The sequence below is a fragment of the Notolepis coatsorum genome (genome assembly GCF_963971535.1).
Source record: "Notolepis coatsorum genome assembly, chromosome: 2".
Lineage (NCBI taxonomy): Eukaryota > Metazoa > Chordata > Actinopteri > Aulopiformes > Paralepididae > Notolepis > Notolepis coatsorum.
Window position 1 is genome coordinate 182,163,459 of NC_140166.1, and position 21,611 is coordinate 182,185,069.

Sequence of the window (21,611 nt, forward strand, 5' to 3'; positions counted from 1 at the left end):
ATGGAGTTTACGTCATTTCTTAGTCTGTTTCTTTCTAGTTTGAGTTCAGTCACGTGGGCTTGGAGTTCACTGCTCGTGCTTTTGGTAAGCTTTGACTGTTTACGAAACTCTGATTAATAAAAAACTGATTAAATGACTGAGATTATAGTAGGATCTTGGTGTGTGTGTGTGTGGGTGTGCAAGTGCATACCAGGATGATGACATCTGTCAGATAAATGTACAGGGAAACACTACTTCTGTGTGTGTGTGTGTGTGTGTGTGTGTGTGTGTGTGTGTGTGTGTGTGTGAATTGTAAACCTTTAGTTGATTTATTTGGTAGGTCATGTACACAAGCTTGTTGTGAGGGGCCTCCAGATGGCTGGTCTCTCTAAGAGAAGGACCTCCAGGTGGCTGGTCTCTCTAACAGAAGGGCCTCCAGGTGGCTGGTCTCTCTAAGTCTAAGAGAAGGACCTCCAGGTGGCTGGTCTCTCTAACAGAAGGACCTCCAGGTGGCTGGTCTCTCTAAGAGAAGGACCTCCATGTGGCTGGTCTCTCTAAGAGAAGGTCCTCCAGGTGGCTGGTCTCTCTAAGAGAAGGGCCTCCAGGTGGCTGGTCTCTCTAAGAGAAGGCCCTCCAGGTGGCTGGTCTCTCTAAGAGAAGGACCTCCAGGTGGCTGGTCTCTCTAAGAGAAGGACCTCCAGGTGGCTGGTCTCTCTAAGAGAAGGTCCTCCAGGTGGCTGGTCTCTCTAAGAGAAGGACCTCCAGGTGGCTGGTCTCTCTAAGAGAAGGGCCTCCAGGTGGCTGGTCTCTCTAAGTCTAAGAGAAGGACCTCCAGGTGGCTGGTCTCTCTAAGAGAAGGACCTCCAGGTGGCTGGTCTCTCTAAGAGAAGGACCTCCAGGTGGCTGGTCTCTCTAAGTCTAAGAGAAGGACCTCCAGGTGGCTGGTCTCTAAGAGAAGGTCCTCCAGGTGGCTGGTCTCTCTAAGAGAAGGTCCTCCAGGTGGCTGGTCTCTCTAAGAGAAGGTCCTCCAGGTGGCTGGTCTCTCTAAGAGAAGGTCCTCCAGGTGGCTGGTCTCTCTAAGAGAAGGTCCTCCAGGTGGCTGGTCTCTCTAAGAGAAGGACCTCCAGGTGGCTGGTCTCTCTAAGAGAAGGTCCTCCAGGTGGCTGGTCTCTCTAAGAGAAGGTCCTCCAGATGGCTGGTCTCTCTAAGAGAAGGACCTCCATGTGGCTGGTCTCTCTAAGAGAAGGTCCTCCAGGTGGCTGGTCTCTCTAAGAGAAGGTCCTCCAGGTGGCTGGTCTCTCTAAGAGAAGGACCTCCAGGTGGCTGGTCTCTAAGAGAAGGACCTCCAGGTGGCTGGTCTCTCTAAGAGAAGGTCCTCCAGGTGGCTGGTCTCTCTAAGAGAAGGGCCTCCAGGTGGCTGGTCTCTCTAAGAGAAGGACCTCCAGGTGGCTGGTCTCTCTAAGAGAAGGACCTCCAGGTGGCTGGTCTCTCTAAGAGAAGGACCTCCAGGTGGCTGGTCTCTCTAAGAGAAGGACCTCCAGATGGCTGGTCTCTCTAAGAGAAGGACCTCCAGGTGGCTGGTCTCTCTAAGAGAAGGACCTCCAGGTGGCTGGTCTCTCTAAGAGAAGGACCTCCAGGTGGCTGGTCTCTCTAAGAGAAGGTCCTCCAGATGGCTGGTCTCTCTAAGAGAAGGACCTCCAGGTGGCTGGTCTCTCTAAGAGAAGGTCCTCCAGATGGCTGGTCTCTCTAAGAGAAGGACCTCCAGATGGCTGGTCTCTCTAAGAGAAGGACCTCCAGGTGGCTGGTCTCTCTAAGAGAAGGACCTCCAGGTGGCTGGTCTCTCTAAGAGAAGGACCTCCAGATGGCTGGTCTCTCTAAGAGAAGGACCTCCAGGTGGCTGGTCTCTCTAAGAGAAGGACCTCCAGGTGGCTGGTCTCTCTAAGAGAAGGACCTCCAGGTGGCTGGTCTCTCTAAGAGAAGGACCTCCAGGTGGCTGGTCTCTCTAAGAGAAGGACCTCCAGATGGCTGGTCTCTCTAAGAGAAGGACCTCCAGGTGGCTGGTCTCTCTAAGAGAAGGACCTCCAGGTGGCTAGTCTCTCTAAGAGAAGGACCTCCAGGTGTCTGGTCTCTCTAAGAGAAGGTCCAAGCAGTTAGCAAGGTGTTATTGGTAGCCGCTGAGTACTGAGGAGACACTGCTTTTTATAATGAAGTCTGTTACTTTTCACCTGCTGCTGTTACTTTCCTTGCGTGTTATTATCCTGTTTGTGTGCAACACTGTGGTGCCAATCAGTCTCTCAATATCTGATTGCAATATTAGTGTTTATGTCCTTGACATACTTGTATTCATGTGGACATAAATAAATCATTCACACAGTGTGTGTGTGTGTACCTGCAGCTCCCAGAATATGCTGCGAGTGTGTCTGTGGTAGTACTGTCTGAGAGGGATGTACTCCACTCCAGTGCGGTCGTCCTCCATGTAGCCCCTCACATGTTTAAAGAACCAGGGCTTGAAGTGCAGACCGATTCTGTTGATCTGATGAAGAGAACACACACACACACACACACACACACACACACACACACACACACACACACACACACACACACACACACACACACACACACACACACACACACACACACACACACACACACACACACACACACACACACACACACACACACACACACACACACACACACACACACACACACACACACACACACACACACACACACCTATGTTTAAAGAGTGTGATGATCGCAACACACGTGAACATAAATGCAGATAGTGTACATGCACAACGTGGACCAATGAACCCTACCCGGCTTTCCACTCCCACCCACACACCCACCCCCACACACCTTAACCATAACGACTACATATCTTAAGCCTAACCTAACAACTAATCCTAAAATAGATCTTTACCATGTGCTCACAAGGATAAAAAAAAATCTTCTTTTAGGAACAGTAGGAAAACAAGGACATGGACACACACACTCTCTACCTTATCAGGCTCTGCGTGGTCGGTCATGGTTCCTGTCATAATAACGGCTGCGTCCAGAGAGTACTGGAGTCCCTCAACAAACGTGTTCTCCTTGTTCTGCGACGCTTCAGTGAAGCGCTTACAGATGTTCTCCAGCCCCTTGACCGGCTCGTAGCGCAGCTTCACCCAGGCCTTGACAGGAACGATCTTAATCTCAGCCGCGACCAGGAAGCCTAGAGTTCCACAAGACCACGGAACAGCGTGGAACAGGTCTGAGTTCTCCTCCTGGGTGGGAATTATAGACAGATTCTTCTCTGAATCACAGCTAGTTGTCATGTCACCCTTTAAAGTATACAATCTCACATGTGAAATTTGAGTAACTGAACATTGTAACGATGACAACAATGGCTACTGGCCGTTGAAAGCTAGAGTTCTATGATTCTAAAATAGAATAACGTTACCAAAAAAACATACATGTGAAAGGCGACCATGTGCTCTGACCTCTTCAATGAAATGCATGGGATATGAGGACTGTGTGTATGTGTAACTAGGAGGGATATGAGGACTGTGTGTATGTGTAACTAGGAGGGATATGAGGACTGTGTGTATGTGTAACTAGGAGGGATATGAGGACTGTGTGTATGTGTAACTAGGAGGGATATGAGGACTGTGTGTATGTGTAACTAGGACGGATATGAAGACTGTGTATGTGTAACTAGGAGGGATATGAAGACTGTGTAACTAGTAGGGACATGCAAAAAGGCACATTTCAATTGCCTTGTGTACATTGACAATAAAGTAATCTTCTTCTTCTTCTTAATTTTTTGAGCCTTTGCACAGGGCCAACGAGCCACAACCATCTTGTCATCTCATAAAATACCACATTAAATAGTTTGTCAGGGTGTTTTGGTTGGCATGGCAATTATAACCATTGTATTTTACATAAAAACGTGGGATAGCCTAACAAAGAGAAGGGGTATGCATTGCATTTTATTTACCTACAAGTTTCAAGTTTCAAGTTTCTTTAATAGTTGTCATACAGAAGTACAGAATACTTTCATACAAAATGCTTCTTACTGTTACGCTCCAGAGACTGTGCTAGACAAGATAGTATCAAATAACATAGTATAGCATGTCATTTAGAAGAAGAAAATGAGGTCACAGTGTTCGGTATAGACATATGTACAATGTTCTGAGTTACCATATAATATACAATACTATGCAGTGTACTAATGTACAGTACTATATAGTGCAAAGCAGAAATGGGATGAGGTACAATTTAGGTACAATTTACAGTAAGGTGTACGAGTTGTAGTGCAATCCTTCATCAATAAATATAAAGTGTGGGGAGTGGGTGCTACAGTGTGTTTGTTTAAAGTGGGTGTGTGCTATAAAGTGTGTGGAGTGGGTGCTACAGTGTGTTTGTTTAAAGTGAGTGTGTGCGTGTGGATGTGTGTGCTATGTGCGTTTGGTGGTTGTTGTTGTGTAGTGTTCATTGTTCGTTTAGCAGCCTGATGGCCTGGGGATAGAAGCTTCTTCTGAGTCTTTCTGTGCTCGCCTTGAGACTCCGGTATCGCTTGCCTGACCGCAGCAGTTCAAAGAGGCAGTTGTTCGGGTGGCTGGAGTCCTTGATGATTCTCTTAGCCTTCCCCTTGCACCGCTTGTTGTAAATGTTCTGGAGGGTGGGGAGCCCCCCTCCAATTGTGCGTTCGGCTGAACGTGTCACTCTTTGTAGTCTGCTTCGGTCTTGTGCAGTGCTATTCCCAAACCAGGAGGTGATGTTGCCGGTCAAGATGCTCTCTATTGTACATGAGTAGAAGTTCTTAAGGATCTTCTGACTGACTTGGAACTTCCTTAGGCGCCTGAGGAAGTAGAGGCGTTGTCGTGCCTTCTTCACAACACTGTCAATGTGTGTGGTCCATGTCAAGTCCTCGGATATGTAGGCTCCGAGGTACTTAAAGCTGTTGACTCTCTCAACCGGTGCCCCGTCGATGCTGAGGGGGCTGTAGTCCTTGACTACACGCTCTGCTTATGAAACCTCCCTATTATCTCTGCTCTTTGGTTGCTTTTAAATATAGCACATATGGTACTAGGCCACAGGATTACTTATCTTTAGATACACATGTCAAAACTGAGCTTTACAAAACTGGTTTTAGACATTAGATTTTAGATTTAGATGCCCTGTAGAAATGGAATGAACTACAGAAAACTCAGAAGTCAGGACAGTTCATTCTGTTTTCTGAACTCTGATATTTTAGATGTTTCTTGTACTTGTTTTATTGATATACATGTTTGTTGATATTTGAATTTTTGTCTGAACTGTACTCGTTTGTCCAAATAAATTTGTTATCGACATTGCAATTCTTCTAGATAAACTGGCACATAAATTAAACCATATAGTCCCATTGTGGGCGAAAGCATGTGTATGTGTGTGTGTGTGCATGCGTGTGTGCGTGTGTATGTGTGTGTGTCTGTGTGTGCGCGTGTGTAAAAAAAAAAGAAGACCGGCAAGATAGAACTAGTGAAGTTTGGACCAACAGAAGTGTAACAGGAGAGAAGCATTATTACTGACAGACTATCATGGACTCTTGAAGAAAAGGCAACACACAGCTCACCTCAGTGCACCGCACCAGGCTACCGTCAGCCAGAACCAGTTCATATGCAACACAGATGTGCTGAAACAGCCCATAAATATGAGAGGATGACTCAATCCCTGTGCCCATCACCAAACCGCCTAAGAGGGAAAGACAAGAGAAAGAATTGACAAGGTTTTTGCCAGCAATCCAATTCCTTCTCAAGTGAGAGGACGGTGTTTTCCTGAACTATGAGTGAACTGTGTGTGTGAATGGGATGAATCTACAGCCCCCCTGATGGGAAAGCATTAGGCAGTTGATGTGGAGTTTATGTCATCAGGAAACCCATTATGAAATCTGATCCAGGGGAGCTTCCAGCCCTAAAGCCATTTCCTCCTAGTTTTATTGCTGGAGCCTGGAACTAAAACATCAATCCTATAATATGATCAGCCAAGTCGTGATGTTCTAAACAGGATACAAGTAATTGATGGGCAGAGATGTAGGCTCTACATCACATGACAACAGGCTGTGGAAAATCAAACCTGTGTCGCATCGATCATCTCTAAGAACACTCAGGCCATAGACGTGGATTTATCTTTTTATCTTTTAAATTTATGCCAAGCAATTATAACATATTTAAGACTGATGGCAAATCATAGAATGGGTGTTCATGGTCAATTGTATGGATATGTATTTCCAGTCATTTAGCAGTGGAGCCCAAGTACATCATTATATTGCAGCGCAAAAATAAACAGAAGAGGTACAGCATATTGACAGTGCCACCACATGGTAGATTAAACATCAGTTCCCCCTGTTCAGTCAGACAAAACAAAAGCAATATGCAAATTTCACTAGTATTTCACTAGTCGAGTAGATGGTAATAAAACAAGTACTCGATTACTCAATTATTTGTTTTGCAGGATAAACCCTTTGAGATGGAACATCTCATTTTCAAGGGGATCCTGCGACATGATAAAAATGTCCACAACAGATTGGCGATGAGGATGGGATACCGAGGTTGACCACCAGCGGCTAAATATGTGGGTGATTTGCATTAGAGCATTCCAGGGAAGCATAAATCTTTCCCGGTCTCAAAATCCTTTAAGGAGATGAGAGAACCACTGAAAGAACGTCTGGTCGTCGCCTCCGGTAAATATTTTCCCTGTGGACGTGTGCAAGGACATAGACCCAGCCTGATTATCCGGTGAGCTGTTGGAATTCTGACTCATTCTGAATTTCTAACAGTTTCACTGTTTGGCTCATTTAAAAAATTCCACAACACAGTGTATGTTGATTGATATGGTTCTAACAACTGCTTCAGATAACAGTGTATATTGATTGATATGGTTCTAACAACTGCTTCAGATAACAGTGTATATTGATTGATATGGTTCTAACAACTGCTTCAGATAACAGTGTATATTGATTGATATGGTTCCAACAACTGCTTCAGATAACAGTGTATATTGATTGATATGGTTCTAACAACTGCTTCAGATAACAGTGTATGTTGATTGATATGGTTCTAAGTAACAACTGCTTCAGATAACAGTGTATGTTGATTGATATGGTTCTAACAACTGCTTCAGATAACAGTGGTAATTAAAAGTAAATACACTTAAAGGTGAATTGAAGCCAGTGGAAGTGTCTCCCAGTAGTCTATAGGGAAGGATAATCGAGTGCATCTAACATAACAGTGTTTAGTTTGATAAGGACATCCTGGAGCAAAAATCTACACATATGAGGACTATTGTAGAGTACATTCAGAGGCAAAAGTTGCATTTTTGTGGTGATTTGAATTGTACGGTTGGATTCTAGTGATTATTCCAATATGTGGAACGTACCCACAGTGAGATCATCCAGTTCTGGTAACACTGGCAGTGTCCAACCAATGGAGTTGAGGAGAGCGGTCACCTGACCCATGTTGACCAGGGGCTCAACTCTCACAACCTGCAAATGGAAATATATCATGGTCTATATAAAGATGCACCATCATGCTGACAATAACAAACTGACGGTATGCAAATCATTTAACCAATGACCAATGATCAGTGCAGTAGTGCTAATATAGCTGCATTAGTGATAAGGCTAACTTTCATTTTCCTAAACCAAAAATCTCAAAAGCTAATGTACCATAATTTGTTATGTTGCTAAGAAAAACGAGAGATGACAAAATAAACATGACAGACAAAATATGACAGACAAGTAGTTCTAAAAGTGGCCCCTGGGCTAATATACCGTATTCAAGTAGTCTTGTGTACAGCAGGGGGTTCCCAAATGTGTTCATGTCAAGGACCCCCAAATACATCCAAATTAGGTCATGGACCCCTATATGATGACATATTAGTATAGATAGATATATTAGTCCCAAGGATCCTCATCTGATAGGATTTTTGTTGTTAGATCTTATTCAGTCCAGAATTCCTATCTATACTGTAGGTGGCAAGATAACAGTAAACAGAGAAACTGTGAAAATGGTAATTCCTGCACATTCTCTCATTGTGCTTTACTTCTGATGCATGAATTAATAGTGAAATTAAGCTATTCCCTATTTTACTGGGGATCCTTTGGAACCCTCTTAACTCATTGATTCAGCGCCAGAAGGCGCTGTTTACTGTTACTGTTGAAAGGTGCAGCGCTTTAAAGTATAGGAATATGTGGCGGTGTTTGCAAGGCTAAAACTATATTATATATTATAGCTATGGATATAATAATATTTCCCATTTGACATCGAGTATCCATCGTTCAATTTGTGAAAAAGAAATATTTTTTTTCATCCATACATTCCCGTTTTATACTGTGGTGAATATGAGCATAGTTTTAGAGTAATCCTGTCTAATCCCAGAAAACGGCGCTATGCAGCAATACGTGCATTTCACTAAAAACCATGCCGTTTCTCGCCTGTATACGCTACTATTTTGAAATCAACTCTATATTATCGGTATTATGTTTCATCATGAATGCATGAAAGGGGGGGGGGGTCGTTTTTTTATGCTTTGATCGTCACCAACGGAATAAGTTACACAGTACATTACACACACCCTCCGATCGCAATGAAGGAATTATTATTATTTATTTTTATTTTTTTATTATCTTTTCCCCCCCTCCTTTTTCCGATTTTTCTCCCATCCCACTGTTAGTCGTTATGCCAATTCCCAACCCCCTTCCTGGTTGTTGCGCACTCCCCCCTACTGTTGGTCCGGGAGGCCGGAGACTGTCACATGCTTTCCTCCGACGCATGTGCAGCCAGCCGGCAGCCAGCCTGGCAGCGCAGATTCTCACCGGGAGAGTGTAACGTGTGGAAGGTCACACTACCTCCAGATCCTACCCTCGCTGTGCAGGCGCCCCGACCGAACTGTAGGGGTCGCTGTCCACAACGCCCAGGACCCACCCATCAGCTTTCCCACCCTAACACTGCCAATTGTGTTAGTATGAACGACCAGCCAAGCTGATAGCAACGCCGAGAGCTGGATTCGAACCCAGCGTCTCCAGCGTTGATGGCGAGCGCCTTGCCCACTACACCACCTAGCCGCCCCTATGAAGGAATTATTGGATCAACGCAAGATTGATACCATATAGCCCTTACCTTGACTAGGATGTACCTCAAAAAGAATATTCCAATTATCTGATCGCCATAGTATTGATGTCGATCGTGTCCATAACATAATCCACCAAAGAACATGAATCGGGAGTGTTTGATTCTTATAAATCCATGTGTTATAACTTATAAGCTCTCGTCATGCCCGACTAGGAAAAGTCCGCCTAGGTTAAGGACCCCTGGGGTTTTACCGGATCCTAAGGAACTACTGGTGGACATTATTAGTTGGGTCATCTGTGGCACTTCCGTGAGCGTGGAGAGCGAAGGTCCGTTTCTCAATGGATTTGTCCTCTAGGAGGGTTAATAAACAAATTTAGACTTCCGGTTTGGCGAGGAGCAGGTGAGCAGCTGCAGAACAGAGCTCCCGGTCCAAAATTCAAGAAAGGTAATACAAAGTTATAAAACACGATAAAAAGTAACAACTCGAAGATAAAGGAACGATGACAAGACCCAGTGCACAAAACTCGAGGAGAAGTGAGAGAAGAATGACCCCTGACAAAGAAAATACGACGAAGGGGAAGGTACAACACGAGGAGATGATGCAGCAAGTAATACAAGCTAACATAACGTTAGACCACAGCAAGGCCTGGCTGGAGACGGAGCTACAAGCTAACATGGAAGCTAACACGATTAATATGCAAGCTAGCATTCGGATCAGGCTAGAAGCAATACAGAGCGCTAACGATGCTAACATGCAAACCAACACGCAGACTGGACTCGATGCAATACAGAATATTCAGAGGAGCATGGAGGCTAATTCAAAAGAAATAAAACAAACGACCCCCAAAAGAAGGACAAAGAAATAACAAGACTGTGGTACAAAGAAGACCCACCGACAATAGCACAATGGGTAGGAATAGTGGAAGAGATACAGGATATGGAGAGGATAACACACATGCTGAGGTTACAGGAAGAGAAATTTGGAGAAAGATGGGGAAAGTGGGAGGATTACAAGGGGAACGAAAACGACATCACAGAGGAAGAACCAACTACATCACAAGAGGGCGAAGGGTAAAGGAGGAAAGCGGTTCAAAGAGGGTCTCTGAACCCATGTCACACACTTAATGTTTTCTAATTTTATTTTTGTTTAAGATATGACAATTGTTTTATGTTTTTTCCACTTCATTGTTTATGTATGTGAATATTTGCTTAAGTCAGTATTTTTATTTTTATTTTTTTTCGTCTTTTGGGTATTACATTTTTTCTTTATTATTTATGTCTGTTTAATAGTGTTGTTGATGTTATTGTATATGTTGTGTTGTTTGTCTATAAATGTTCAATAAAAATTTAAGTAAAAAAAAAAAAAAAGGACAAAGAGACGCTGGATACAACCGGACCAACCAGGACTCGGGCACCGAGGTCAACCGGACCATCCGAGATGCAAGCACGGAGATCGCCCGGACTGGCCAAGATGCGAGCATTGAGGCCACACACACCAACCGGGATTCGAGCACCGAGATCAACCGGACCAGCCAGGATTCAAATAACGAGATCTCACACACCAAACAGGACTCGAGCACTGAGGTCACACACACCGACCAAGATTCAATACCACATATGCATATTATTTGATAGTGAATGGATGTTATGACTCGAGACACACTGCAGATAACACAGAGACCACTGGGAATACAGAGACAAGGTAAACACATTAGTTGGGAAAATTAATATAATATAAATAACACATACTAGACTAAATTGTAGACACTAACACACATGACACACAACTAAGACGACGGGGAACATGGGGAAACACATTCGGAGACCTGACCGGGAGCTCTGGAACTGTACTATTATGAAAGATAAAAATTCAAATAAAATGTTGGACAAGGCATTGGAGAATCCCCACTGGGGAATCGCCGTCGTTATAGGAGGGGCCCTCTCCAGGAGAGCCTTACCCCTCCAGCCCGCCAACGGGGGTTAAACGGGGTTAAAAATAATTACCTGGAGGGGAGCTCCAGTAGCACACCGCATATCTCGGCGCTATTTCTGCGTCGGGGAAAACCGTGCTGCGTCACGGATCTGGGGGACTCGAGTTCGATTCCCGGACCCGCCGTCATTTCCCAGAATGTCTTCCCCTGATCTATATCCCGTTTCACCCTATATCTGTCGGTCATGCTTGACCAGAAAAGCGATAAACGCTAAAAAATAGTTTAAAAAAAAAAAAGAATAATTACCTGGGAAGTGCCAATTGTCTTTAGTCTTCTTTTTATTTTATTTTTCTGAATTGTGTTAGAATAGCAGTTGCTTTAAATGTGCACATGGACAATTGAAAAGGACAAGAATTCAAAATGTTGGACATGAAGAGAGGCTTGGGGAATCTCCTTTGGGGGGTATCTCCGTCTCTAGGGGGGGGGCTTCTCCAGTGGGAGAGCTGATTCCCCTCCAAACTGCCAACGGGGGAGAGAGTGCTGATCATATAACCTATTTTACCTCAGGGCTGTACAGTGCGACATATATATTGCATGTGCTACAGCAACAGCGGTCTGTGCGATGAATGGATTTACTTCAGTAGCACTGGTGCGATAGGCATTCGGTTCATATTGATACTCTTATTTTGAAAATCCTGTCACAGGTCTCATTTCCGCCTAAGCGCAGCTCCAGTCATAATATCTGGGCTCCGGCAGCTAGCAACGGTCAGGTTCATATGATACTCTTATTTTGAAAAAACCCATAGCAACTCCGCGATGTCATATCCGCCCCAGACCGTGCTTCTGCCTTCTGCTCTCAGCCGAGCGGGGCTGCACAGCAGTGGGTGCGGCTATTTTGCGATCCGAAATAAGTCTGTGGTGTTTTTTTTTCTCACAACGGGTCAAATGCATCTAACACGCTTTGCATCGTCGCCATTCCTTTATGCCCACATCGCCCGAAATGAACGTTACATTAGCATAAGCTAACAAGCTAATCCTGATCAGAGGCAGAGCCATAGAGACAGTGTGGACTGGGGAAAGGGTGTGTGTGTGTGTCGAGAGGAGTGGAAGTTTAAAGACAGACTAGTCTACAATATGATGCGGGGGTGGTGAGTTGAAACAGTGTGAATTAATGAAAACTTTATTTAACAGATTGCAGAATGGGTACAATACAGTACGGCTCAATACACACAATTGTTAAGGGGATGCAGACCAGAGAAAGACTTTCGTCTTGTTTACATCAGGGTCCCCCATTGTGTGTGTGTGTGTGTGTGTGTGTGTGTGTGTCCCCCAACCGACCCCACTTCTATGTTTCAATAAATTATTTGCATTTAAAACTATTAACGCTGACTCATTCCTTCAGTCCACTCAAAATTATGCTAATATTCCTTATGTTGTTTATGATATTAATTGAAAATAGCATATGAGAGTATTATAGTAATAATAACACATATATATACTAAAAAGCAATTTATAATTTTTGGCTGGTAAAAAATCTGCCTTTTTTAAATCTACAGTCAAAAAGTTAAGTTTGTTCCCTGACTGCAACTAAATAACACAAATACAATAGGCACATTTGTGACAGTTACAAATATAACACGTTTTATACTTGTGCTACAAGATTTTGGCCAGTGCTACAAAACTATCAACCTCTGTAGCACCAGTGCTATGTGCAAAAAAAGTTAACGTACAGCCCTGTTTTACCTTCATTTTATTTTTTCTTATTGTGTTGTCGGTTTTGTTTTTTCATGGATGCATGTGGTGATATCGGTGGCATGGGAGGTACAGGGGTGGGCAGGCTGAGTTCAGTGGGGTGGAATGTCAGGGGGAGGGGCCATCGTTCCGCCGGTTCGGAGGGGGGGGCCTTGCGTGTTGTGGGATCGGTATGGGGGGGGTGGGGTTTCCTGGGGCCTTCGGCCGCCGTGGCCTGGGCGGTATGGTCACCGGGCCGGGGGGGCACCGGGGTCGGGGCCATTGAGGCATGGTGCTTAGGCCTTCTGCGGACCTGGGCTTGGGGTTCTCGTGGGCCTGGGGGTCGGGCGGGGGCGGTGGGGGCCCTGGGTGCTCGGCTCCGCGCACGGTGGACCAGGATATGGGGGTGTTCTGTTTCTCTGGGAGGAGGGCGGGAAGGAGGGGTTTCTCTCAGGGGGGTCAGAGCGGCTGAGCTTTGCCCAGTGGGGTCCTGTGTGTTGCGGGGTCGGTGGACGTGGGGTGGGGTTCTCGGTGACATGGGAAGTAGTGGGCTGGGCTCGTGGGGGGCCCGGCTCTGCGCGTATCCGCCTGGGATATGGGAGAGTTCTATGGGCTTAACTCAGGGGGGGGGGGGGGGGGGTCATCATTTTCACGGTTTGGCCCGGGAGGGGGGGGTCTTGAGTGTTGTGGGGTCGTTGTGCGTGGGGTGGGGTGTTTGGTGGGGGGGGGGGGGGGGGGAGTACCACCCCTCACTCCTCTACTGAGCCTGGCCCAATTAAATTCAAGGGACCCGTGTCACTGAGTGCTCGGCCCCGCGTGGGACGGCCCTGTGACGTGGGGAGCCCTGTTTTTGGGGGTGGATGGGGGGGTCCCACTCATGGGGGTCTGAACGCAGCCGAATTCAAGGGGCCCATGTTAATGTACTGTTATGTTATTGATGTCATTGTAAGTATTGTATAAGTGTTGTTTGTCTATAAATGTTCATACAAATTTAAGTAAAAAAAAAATAAAAATTTAGCCGGGTGTATTTTTAAAAAAGGCGGGGGAAATTTGAGAGACCAAAATCCAAAAGGCTGCTGTGAAAATTTACTTTTTAATGGTTTGACCTACAATGATGCACAATACATGGTTTTAGAGCTTATTTTGGTCAAGGAATACATATTTGGTGTTTATATAATGATTTGACCCATTGTTGACCTTCAAATGCAAGATGGCTGCCAATTTTGAGCTCTAAAAGGAAGCATGTCGAATGCCAGCCAGCGAGGATGAAGAAGGATGAGCAAGCAGTTCAGGACCTGCAGGCATGCATGAGGGATTTTGAAGCTGACCCATTTGACATCTCCTCACCTACACTGAGGTCACTACAGTCTGGCCTGGTCGCCTCACCAGAGTTACTGCATGACCTTAAGACTGCAATTCCAGATGGCCAAGCTCAGGTTGAGACTTTACTGCAAGAGCGGGTGTTCACCAAGATCAAGCCTCTTACTGCAACCATCCACAGGAATAAGAGATGAAATTTTGCAAGTGAAAAGATCTGTGCACCTTCTGGTGTTCATATGCAGGTGGCCCATATGGAGAGATCAGGACTAGCGGCCCTGGTGGACCTAGCAGAGGGATCTGGTATGATACAACTTGAATCAGCCCTTGAGAGAAGAGTGACAGAGTGCCTTTCACTCTTCAATGTGGATGGGTTAATGCGCAAGACTGTGAAGAGCAAGTTGTTAGAGTTTTTCACCCTAGAACCAGTTCCTGAGGACGTGGAGCACTTCACCTACCTAGGGAGTAACATCAGCAGGGATGGAGGAGCAGACAGGGACATAGAGGCACGCATCAGCAAAGCACAGGTAGCATTCAGGATACTCAGGCCAATCTGGTTGTCCAAGCAACTCTCCAACAACACCAAGCTACGGATCTTCAATACCAATGTGAAGACTGTCCTGCTCTACGGCTCTGAGACGTGGAAGACTACCGAGGGCCTCACAAGCAAGATCCAGGTGTTTGTCAACAAATGCCTGCGCTACATCCTCAAGCTGTGGTGGCCCATCAAAACCACAAATGAAGAGCTGTGGAGGATAACCAACCAGGACAGCATAGCTACCACCATCAAAAGGAGAAAGTGGAACTGGATAGGGCATACCCTTAGGAAGGACTCCAACAACATCACTAGACAGGCCTTAGACTACAACCCGCAGGGGAAGAGGAAAGCCGGTAGGCAGATCTAAAGAACATCGGAGTGAGCTGGAAAGAAGCAAAGGCCCTGGCCCAGAAGAGAGTGAGATGGAGAGCTCTGGTGGACGCCCTATGCCCCCCAACGGGGTAAAGAGGATTAAGTCAAGTCACCAGTTCCTGAGGAACCGCAGAATTACGTGAGCCTTGTAGACATGGGTCTGATATGGCGGCTTGCCACCCCGACACCTGAGGACCGAGAGGCTAGGAAGCGGGATGGTTCAGAGTACTGCTGGATTGACTACCTGCATAAAATCTGCGCAATCATCTTCTCAACAAGTATGACCTTCCCTTCAGCATCAAGGATGATGAGCATGATCGTCGGGCAGCAAAACATCCACACGTCCCAAATGTTTTCCCGAAGACAGGTTCCCAGGTGCTGCTGAATTCAGTGAACTCATGGTCAACTCAGGAAACAAGGTCAGATTGCAAAAACTTGTGAAAGAACAGCTGAAAACACAAGTTGGTCAAGTGCAGAGTGATATCATATACTGTGAGGGAGAAGTGTCAACCAACCTCAGCACTGGCGTGCCTAATGGAGACTATTATGTCTTCAAACATCCAGAGGCAGATACAATGCTGCTCTCCGCCTATGCAAAGGTGAGGACCACCAACTACACTGGACCTGTTGTTCTAGACTGCAGAGACACAGACGTGTTTGTCCAAGCAGCTTATGTCTCGCAACAAATCAGAGATGATCTGCTGATCAAACGCAATAATGCATTTATCAACTGCTATGCAATGCTCTCTGAAGAGGTTGCAGACATCATCATACCTCTCCATGTGATCACTGGCAGTGACCACACCTCAGGCTTCTATGGGCATGGAAAGAAGGTGTTGGAGAACTTAAGGTGATGGTTGTTCCTGAGACAAGAGGGCTCCTGGGACGAGTGGGTGAGAGTCTGGAGTTGAAAGATGAAGTGAGAGCGGATATGAAAGCATTTGTCCTCTCAATTGCTGAGAGTGCAGATGTTACGTGTGGCCAGGCCAGAGCTTTCAAGTGGCACAAATTGAAGAAGAAGTGTATGATTCGTCTCCCACCTGATGAGGACTCCTTGGATCTTCATGTGGGACAAACTACATTACATATTGCCAGCTCCATTACAACCTTCAAGAACATCCTTCCCCCATTGGTCACGGCTGGGAACTAGTGAATGCGAAGTGCCGGCCAGTGTGTCATACCCTTCCCCCCTTGCCCCAGCAGCTCACATCTCATGACTGCTCAGATGAGAGTAGCAGTGATGATGAATGGAGTCAGTGTGGATAATCAACAGATTCTGATGAAGAATAGTGATTCTGTCTCCGGTTCTCATCATCCATCAACAACAAGTTGTTACGTTATATAGTCTGCAGTGCTTAGCTTACTTTATATCCATCCCTACTATGTATTTTGTGTTTTCTACCAGCCTTTTCTCTCCACCCTTATTTCCTTTATTTTTTATAATATTGTGATGTGAACATTAGTGTGTTTTATTCTAACAATTATATTTTCAGTTTGACATTACATGGTTCAGTTGCTGTGTCAGCCAGAGGGAGATGCTGTTGCCTCCAAATCTGCCCTTAAGGCCATTAGGCTACTAGTTGATCAATTATTATTTTAGAGTGCTATTTGTTGAAGAACCATAGTTATGCTAATGTACTGTACCAGTAGGGATGTTCAATATTGGCTTTTTTTACCGATACCGATATACCGATATTGTCCAACTCTTAATTTCCGATACCGATATCAACCGTATCGATATATGCAGGGTTTCTCCCCCCCAAAAAACGGAATAATTTCAGGTAATTAACATTACATATCTCTTGTCGTGGAATTAACACATAAATAAAATCATAATTTGTTCTTACTTGCTTGCCTGGGTAAATAAATGTAAAAATATATATATATATATATATATATATATTTTTTTTGGAAAACCGATACAGATAATTTCCTATATCACATTTTAACACTTTGGTCGCCAGGCTTATATTCTTAATAAACCATCCCACGCCAGCTCTATTTGTCTATGGAGAAGTTCCCCTTTTTTTGCAGGGCTATAACTTTTTAAATTGTATTGCTAAATTGACATTACTATGGCCCATTCAATATCAAGTATCTATTGTTCAGGGTGTAGCAACGTTATACTTTTTCATTCACATATTCATACTAAAATACGGTCTAAAGTATAAGTATGTTTTTATCGTTTTCTGCAGCTTTCTCCAGAACGTGATTTATAGCCCCAAATGCATTATATTGATGATTGTATACAGTTTGATAGCAATCGGCGCGAGATAAAAATTTTCAAATGGACGTGCTTCTAGAAGTTACTACTTATCATCTGATGTCGACCGGATTGGGGGGGGGGGTTGTTTATAATTCTGTGGCCAACGTTAGATGATTCATCTAGTGTGGGTGATATGATCATCAGAGCAGTTTATATCGAACACGTTAAAAAATAACGCTGAATCTTACCCTCGTCTCCTCGGGCCGTTGGGCGATGAGCGTGGAGCAGAAATATTCCCATTATGGGATGTAGAAATATGCAATCCATCTCCAGGTTGTATAATAGTATATACACGTCCAAATCATGTTGTTTATCGAGTTATTGGTAACGGATTGCTATCCATTGCGTCTAGCTCGAGTCCTGGGACTATTAGCGAGTGATCGGACCGAATTGGAATGAGCACCAGCTTCCATTTCCTGTTTCCTGTCTGGGCGATCCGCCGATCGGCCACCAGATGGCGCTCTTGAACCGTTGGAGAGTTGAGAGGGGATCAACAGTAGATCTCAAGTCTCCGGGGGAGAAATATAATTGCGATCACAGATTTTTGAAATATTGATATCAAAGACGTGGTACGGCGTCTTTGGCAGAATGAGCATGGCTAGGAATGACGTGGTAAGGCGTTTTTGGCAACCATAGTGTTAATGCCAATATCGGTAGGCCGATAATATCGGACATCCCTATGTACCAGTCATGTTTTTCATTTCCCCAACCCTTTATTTTCATTTGACACATTTATTATCTTTTAGTATTTCTGAGAAAAACAAAAAATCCTTTTTACTGTTCACCTTGTCATGGTAAGGGAGCTTGATTACATCAGTGAACCCTGAGAGCTATGCCAGTAGGAGGAAACTCCTAGCAGGTTTTACCAAACCGGACAGGTCTAGGGTGAGGTGTCAAAGCAGCTTGTGGAAACAGCATCTGGGGCCAATAACCCACCCTGCTGAAGCAAACAGGGGTGATCATCATGTCTGACTTTCACAGATGGATGGAGTATGGTGGAAGATACCCACCTATCCCCTGTGTCCATAACTCAACTCATCATGAGAAGAGCTTTCATTAGAGCCTAATATGAAGGCTCTGTGACAATTTTGAAAGAAATCCCCTTTGGAGCTCAAAATTGGCAGCCATCTTGCATTTGAAAGTCAACAATAGGTAAAATCATTATATAAACACCAAATATGTATTCCTTGACCAAAATAAGCTCTGAAACCATGTATTGTGCATCATTGTAGGTCAAATCATTAAAAAGTTAATTTCCACAGCAGCCATTTTGGATTTTGGTCTCTCACAAAAGTTCGCCTTTTTTTTTTAAATACACCCCGGCTAATTTGTTTATTAACCCTCCTAGATGACAAATCCATTGAGAAACGGACCTTCGTTCTCCACGGTCACGAAAGTGCCACAGATGACCCAACTATATACTGATACTCGAGTTACCTCAGAGAAGATGCTAATGATTCTAATCTAATGATCGACTGTGTTAACTCTGCTGAAGATCAATTCCAGCGTTATGGATGTTACATTCAGAGAGAACATTGGAAACTTGAACTTAACATTGACAAGGCATCGATTTGAATTGGAAGTATAATTTATACATTTTAGTTACACTTATTGAGATAAAGATGAGCCTGCAGTAAGAAATGTTTTGACCTTTTGGATTTTGAGATAGGTGACAAAATACACAGCGTTATGGATGTTACGGAAATTGACAAGCTTTTCGGACTCACTGAACACATGATGAAAACTGTGAATATCTTTTTCAAAGAATAACATGTTTACTATCACTTTGTAGGGAAGGCTTTGAGGTACCCAAAAAGCACATTCAGGAAAACCTGGCATTTCCTCTCAAGGAATGAATCACAAAAAAGTGCCGTTATGGATGTTACATTTTTGCGTTATGGATGTTACGCGTCTGAAATAGACAAAAAACTCAAAAATAGGGCTTTACCCACATGTGTTTGACTTCGGTGGACCATTTTGAGGGTCAAACCAGTCTGGATTCATGTTGTAGTCTGAAAAAATGCCAGGAAATGCTGAGAGAATATATATAGAACACAAAAGAATGTTCGATTATGACATCATACTGTGACATCACAAATGTTCTAGAATGTTTGATTATGACATCATACTGTGACATCACAAATGTTCTAGAATGTTCTATTATGACATCATACTGTGACATCACAAATGTTCTAGAATGTATTATGACATCATACTGTGACATCACAAAAATCACAAATTTTGTTTTGTTTTTTGTCTTATATAGTTTCAAAATATCAGTCACTTCTGAAAATAAATTACAAAAAGTTTTTGGAAAATAGCTCTTTATTTGATTAATAAAAAAGTGTTTTCTATACAGAGAACAGCAATATCGGTTAAATCAGAAAACGAGTTTTGGAGCAATTCCATGAAAATGTCAACCTCACCATGAAAAAGAAAGTTATAAAAAATCAAGTCCAATTCACTCTGCCTGGACTGGTTTAGAGAAATGGTATCTCCCTCTGTTATCCATGTGAGGATTGAGGTGTTCACGAATCTGATCAAAACTGACCCAGGACTTGTCCTCTTTGGTTGGAAGTGCAGCGGTAAGCCTCCATAAGGGACATGGACATGTGGCATTTCTGAACCCTCTGCTTGACTCCTTCTCTTATGGTCACTGCATCCTTCATTCCTGGGGCCTGTCTTGAAATGTCGTCCCTGGAATAATACTCATTTACTTTCTGTTTGGTTTCATTTGGGGTTTCTGTGTTTTTTGGGGTGGGTTTCTTGTCACGATACTCGGCAAAACAATAACAAATACACAGGCTGAGCAGACGCGAGGGGGAGATGGCCGACAGCAGCCGATTAGCAGTAGGCTAACGTGGACACTGCTCTGCCTAGACCAACAATGTGTGAAAAAGTTGTGTCTGGAAATATGTTGGATTTTAATCAAACAAGGAGTCATAAAATACTTCTGATTTAAATCAAACAAAGGGGTCATAATCGGACTTAACAACACACATTTTGATAGTGTTTTTTGTCTATTTCAGACGTGTAACATCCATAACGCAAAAATGTAACATCCATAACGGCACTTTTTTGTGATTCATTCCTTGAGAGGAAATGCCAGGTTTTCCTCAATGTGCTTTTTGGGTACCTCAAACCCTTCCCTACAAAATGATAGTAAACATGTTATTCTTTGAAAAAGATATTCACAGAGTTTTCATCATGTGTTCAGTGAGTCCGAAAAGCTTGTCAATTTCCGTAACATCCATAACGCTGTGTATTTTGTCACCTATCTCAAAATCCAAAGGGTCAAAACATTTCTTATTGCAGGCTCATCTTTATCTCAATAAGTGTAACTAAAATGTGTAAATTATACTTCAAACAAAGGGGTCATAATCGGACTTAACAACACACATTCGCAATGTAACATCTGTCACTTGCAATGTAACATCCATAACGGTAACATCCATAACACTTGTAAAGATTACAAAAAATAAGACCAGAATGACTAATTGTTGCTAATATGTCATCTTTATAAAAGTTAGCTTTGCTTAGGAAGTTTGGTTGACATTGTATTCCAGATGCATGTTTTATGACAACTTTTCCTGGAAAACGTTATGGATGTTACATTCGCTGCCATAAAGGGGCATTATAACGGCATGCTTCACCTGCCAATGGAAAGACACAAAGTACATAATTGATTCACATATTGATACAACAGCCCTTCATGACCAAAGGTGAGGTTAGAAAAATATCTGTTGATTTTTTTTGTCATTCTGGCCATTCAGAAAGTCATACAATTAGGTTAATCGAAAAATAAATGTTTACATCATTGTGTCTCCTCCTGTAGTGTGAAAAAACATGCATTCACATAAATATTACGATCAAATCTATTTTGTACTTCAAAATATAGACCTTGATGATACATTTGAAATTGGTTTGGTTATGATCATGTTATTTAAATTTTTCCATGGTAAGGTTGACATTTGCATGGAATTGCCCTGAACTTCCTGCATCTTTCTATTTGTCCCTCCTACCTGTCTCTCCGTGTCCACCTCCAGAATGTCCATCATGTTGATCATGATGTTCTTGTGCGTCTTCTTGTATTTGCCCACTCTGAGAGAAACGGTCAGCCAGCCGGGACGGCCCGTACACATGTGGGTCTTACCCCCTTCCTTCTTCCACTCACGTACCTGGAACACAAATAATACACTTTAATACCGAGACAGCAGACAGAATCCATGCTAGTTAATTCTGGAGAGCGATAGTCATCCACAACTTTGCAAATACCTACACCCATTGTATGAATCCATTTATGTATAATGGTACAATTTAAATCAGTAGTAGTAGTACTAGTCAGTATCAAAGGGTTACTATTAAAAGGGGCACTTCAC

At 43.7% G+C, this 21,611-nt stretch overlaps 1 protein-coding gene across 1 annotated transcript in view; it reads right to left on the bottom strand.

Annotated features, from left to right (window-relative positions):
* The window catches only part of dhcr24 (24-dehydrocholesterol reductase), a 42,521-nt gene that overhangs the window by 17,644 nt on the left and 3,266 nt on the right, over window positions 1-21,611 (bottom strand). Inside the window, exons 2-6 of the mRNA XM_084307443.1 lie at window positions 21,255-21,410; window positions 7,384-7,489; window positions 5,582-5,700; window positions 2,988-3,251; window positions 2,369-2,512 (exon numbers count right to left, since the gene is read on the bottom strand). Coding sequence (XP_084163569.1) covers window positions 2,369-2,512; window positions 2,988-3,251; window positions 5,582-5,700; window positions 7,384-7,489; window positions 21,255-21,410 — 789 coding nt within the window. The remainder of the gene's footprint in view (window positions 1-2,368; window positions 2,513-2,987; window positions 3,252-5,581; window positions 5,701-7,383; window positions 7,490-21,254; window positions 21,411-21,611) is intronic.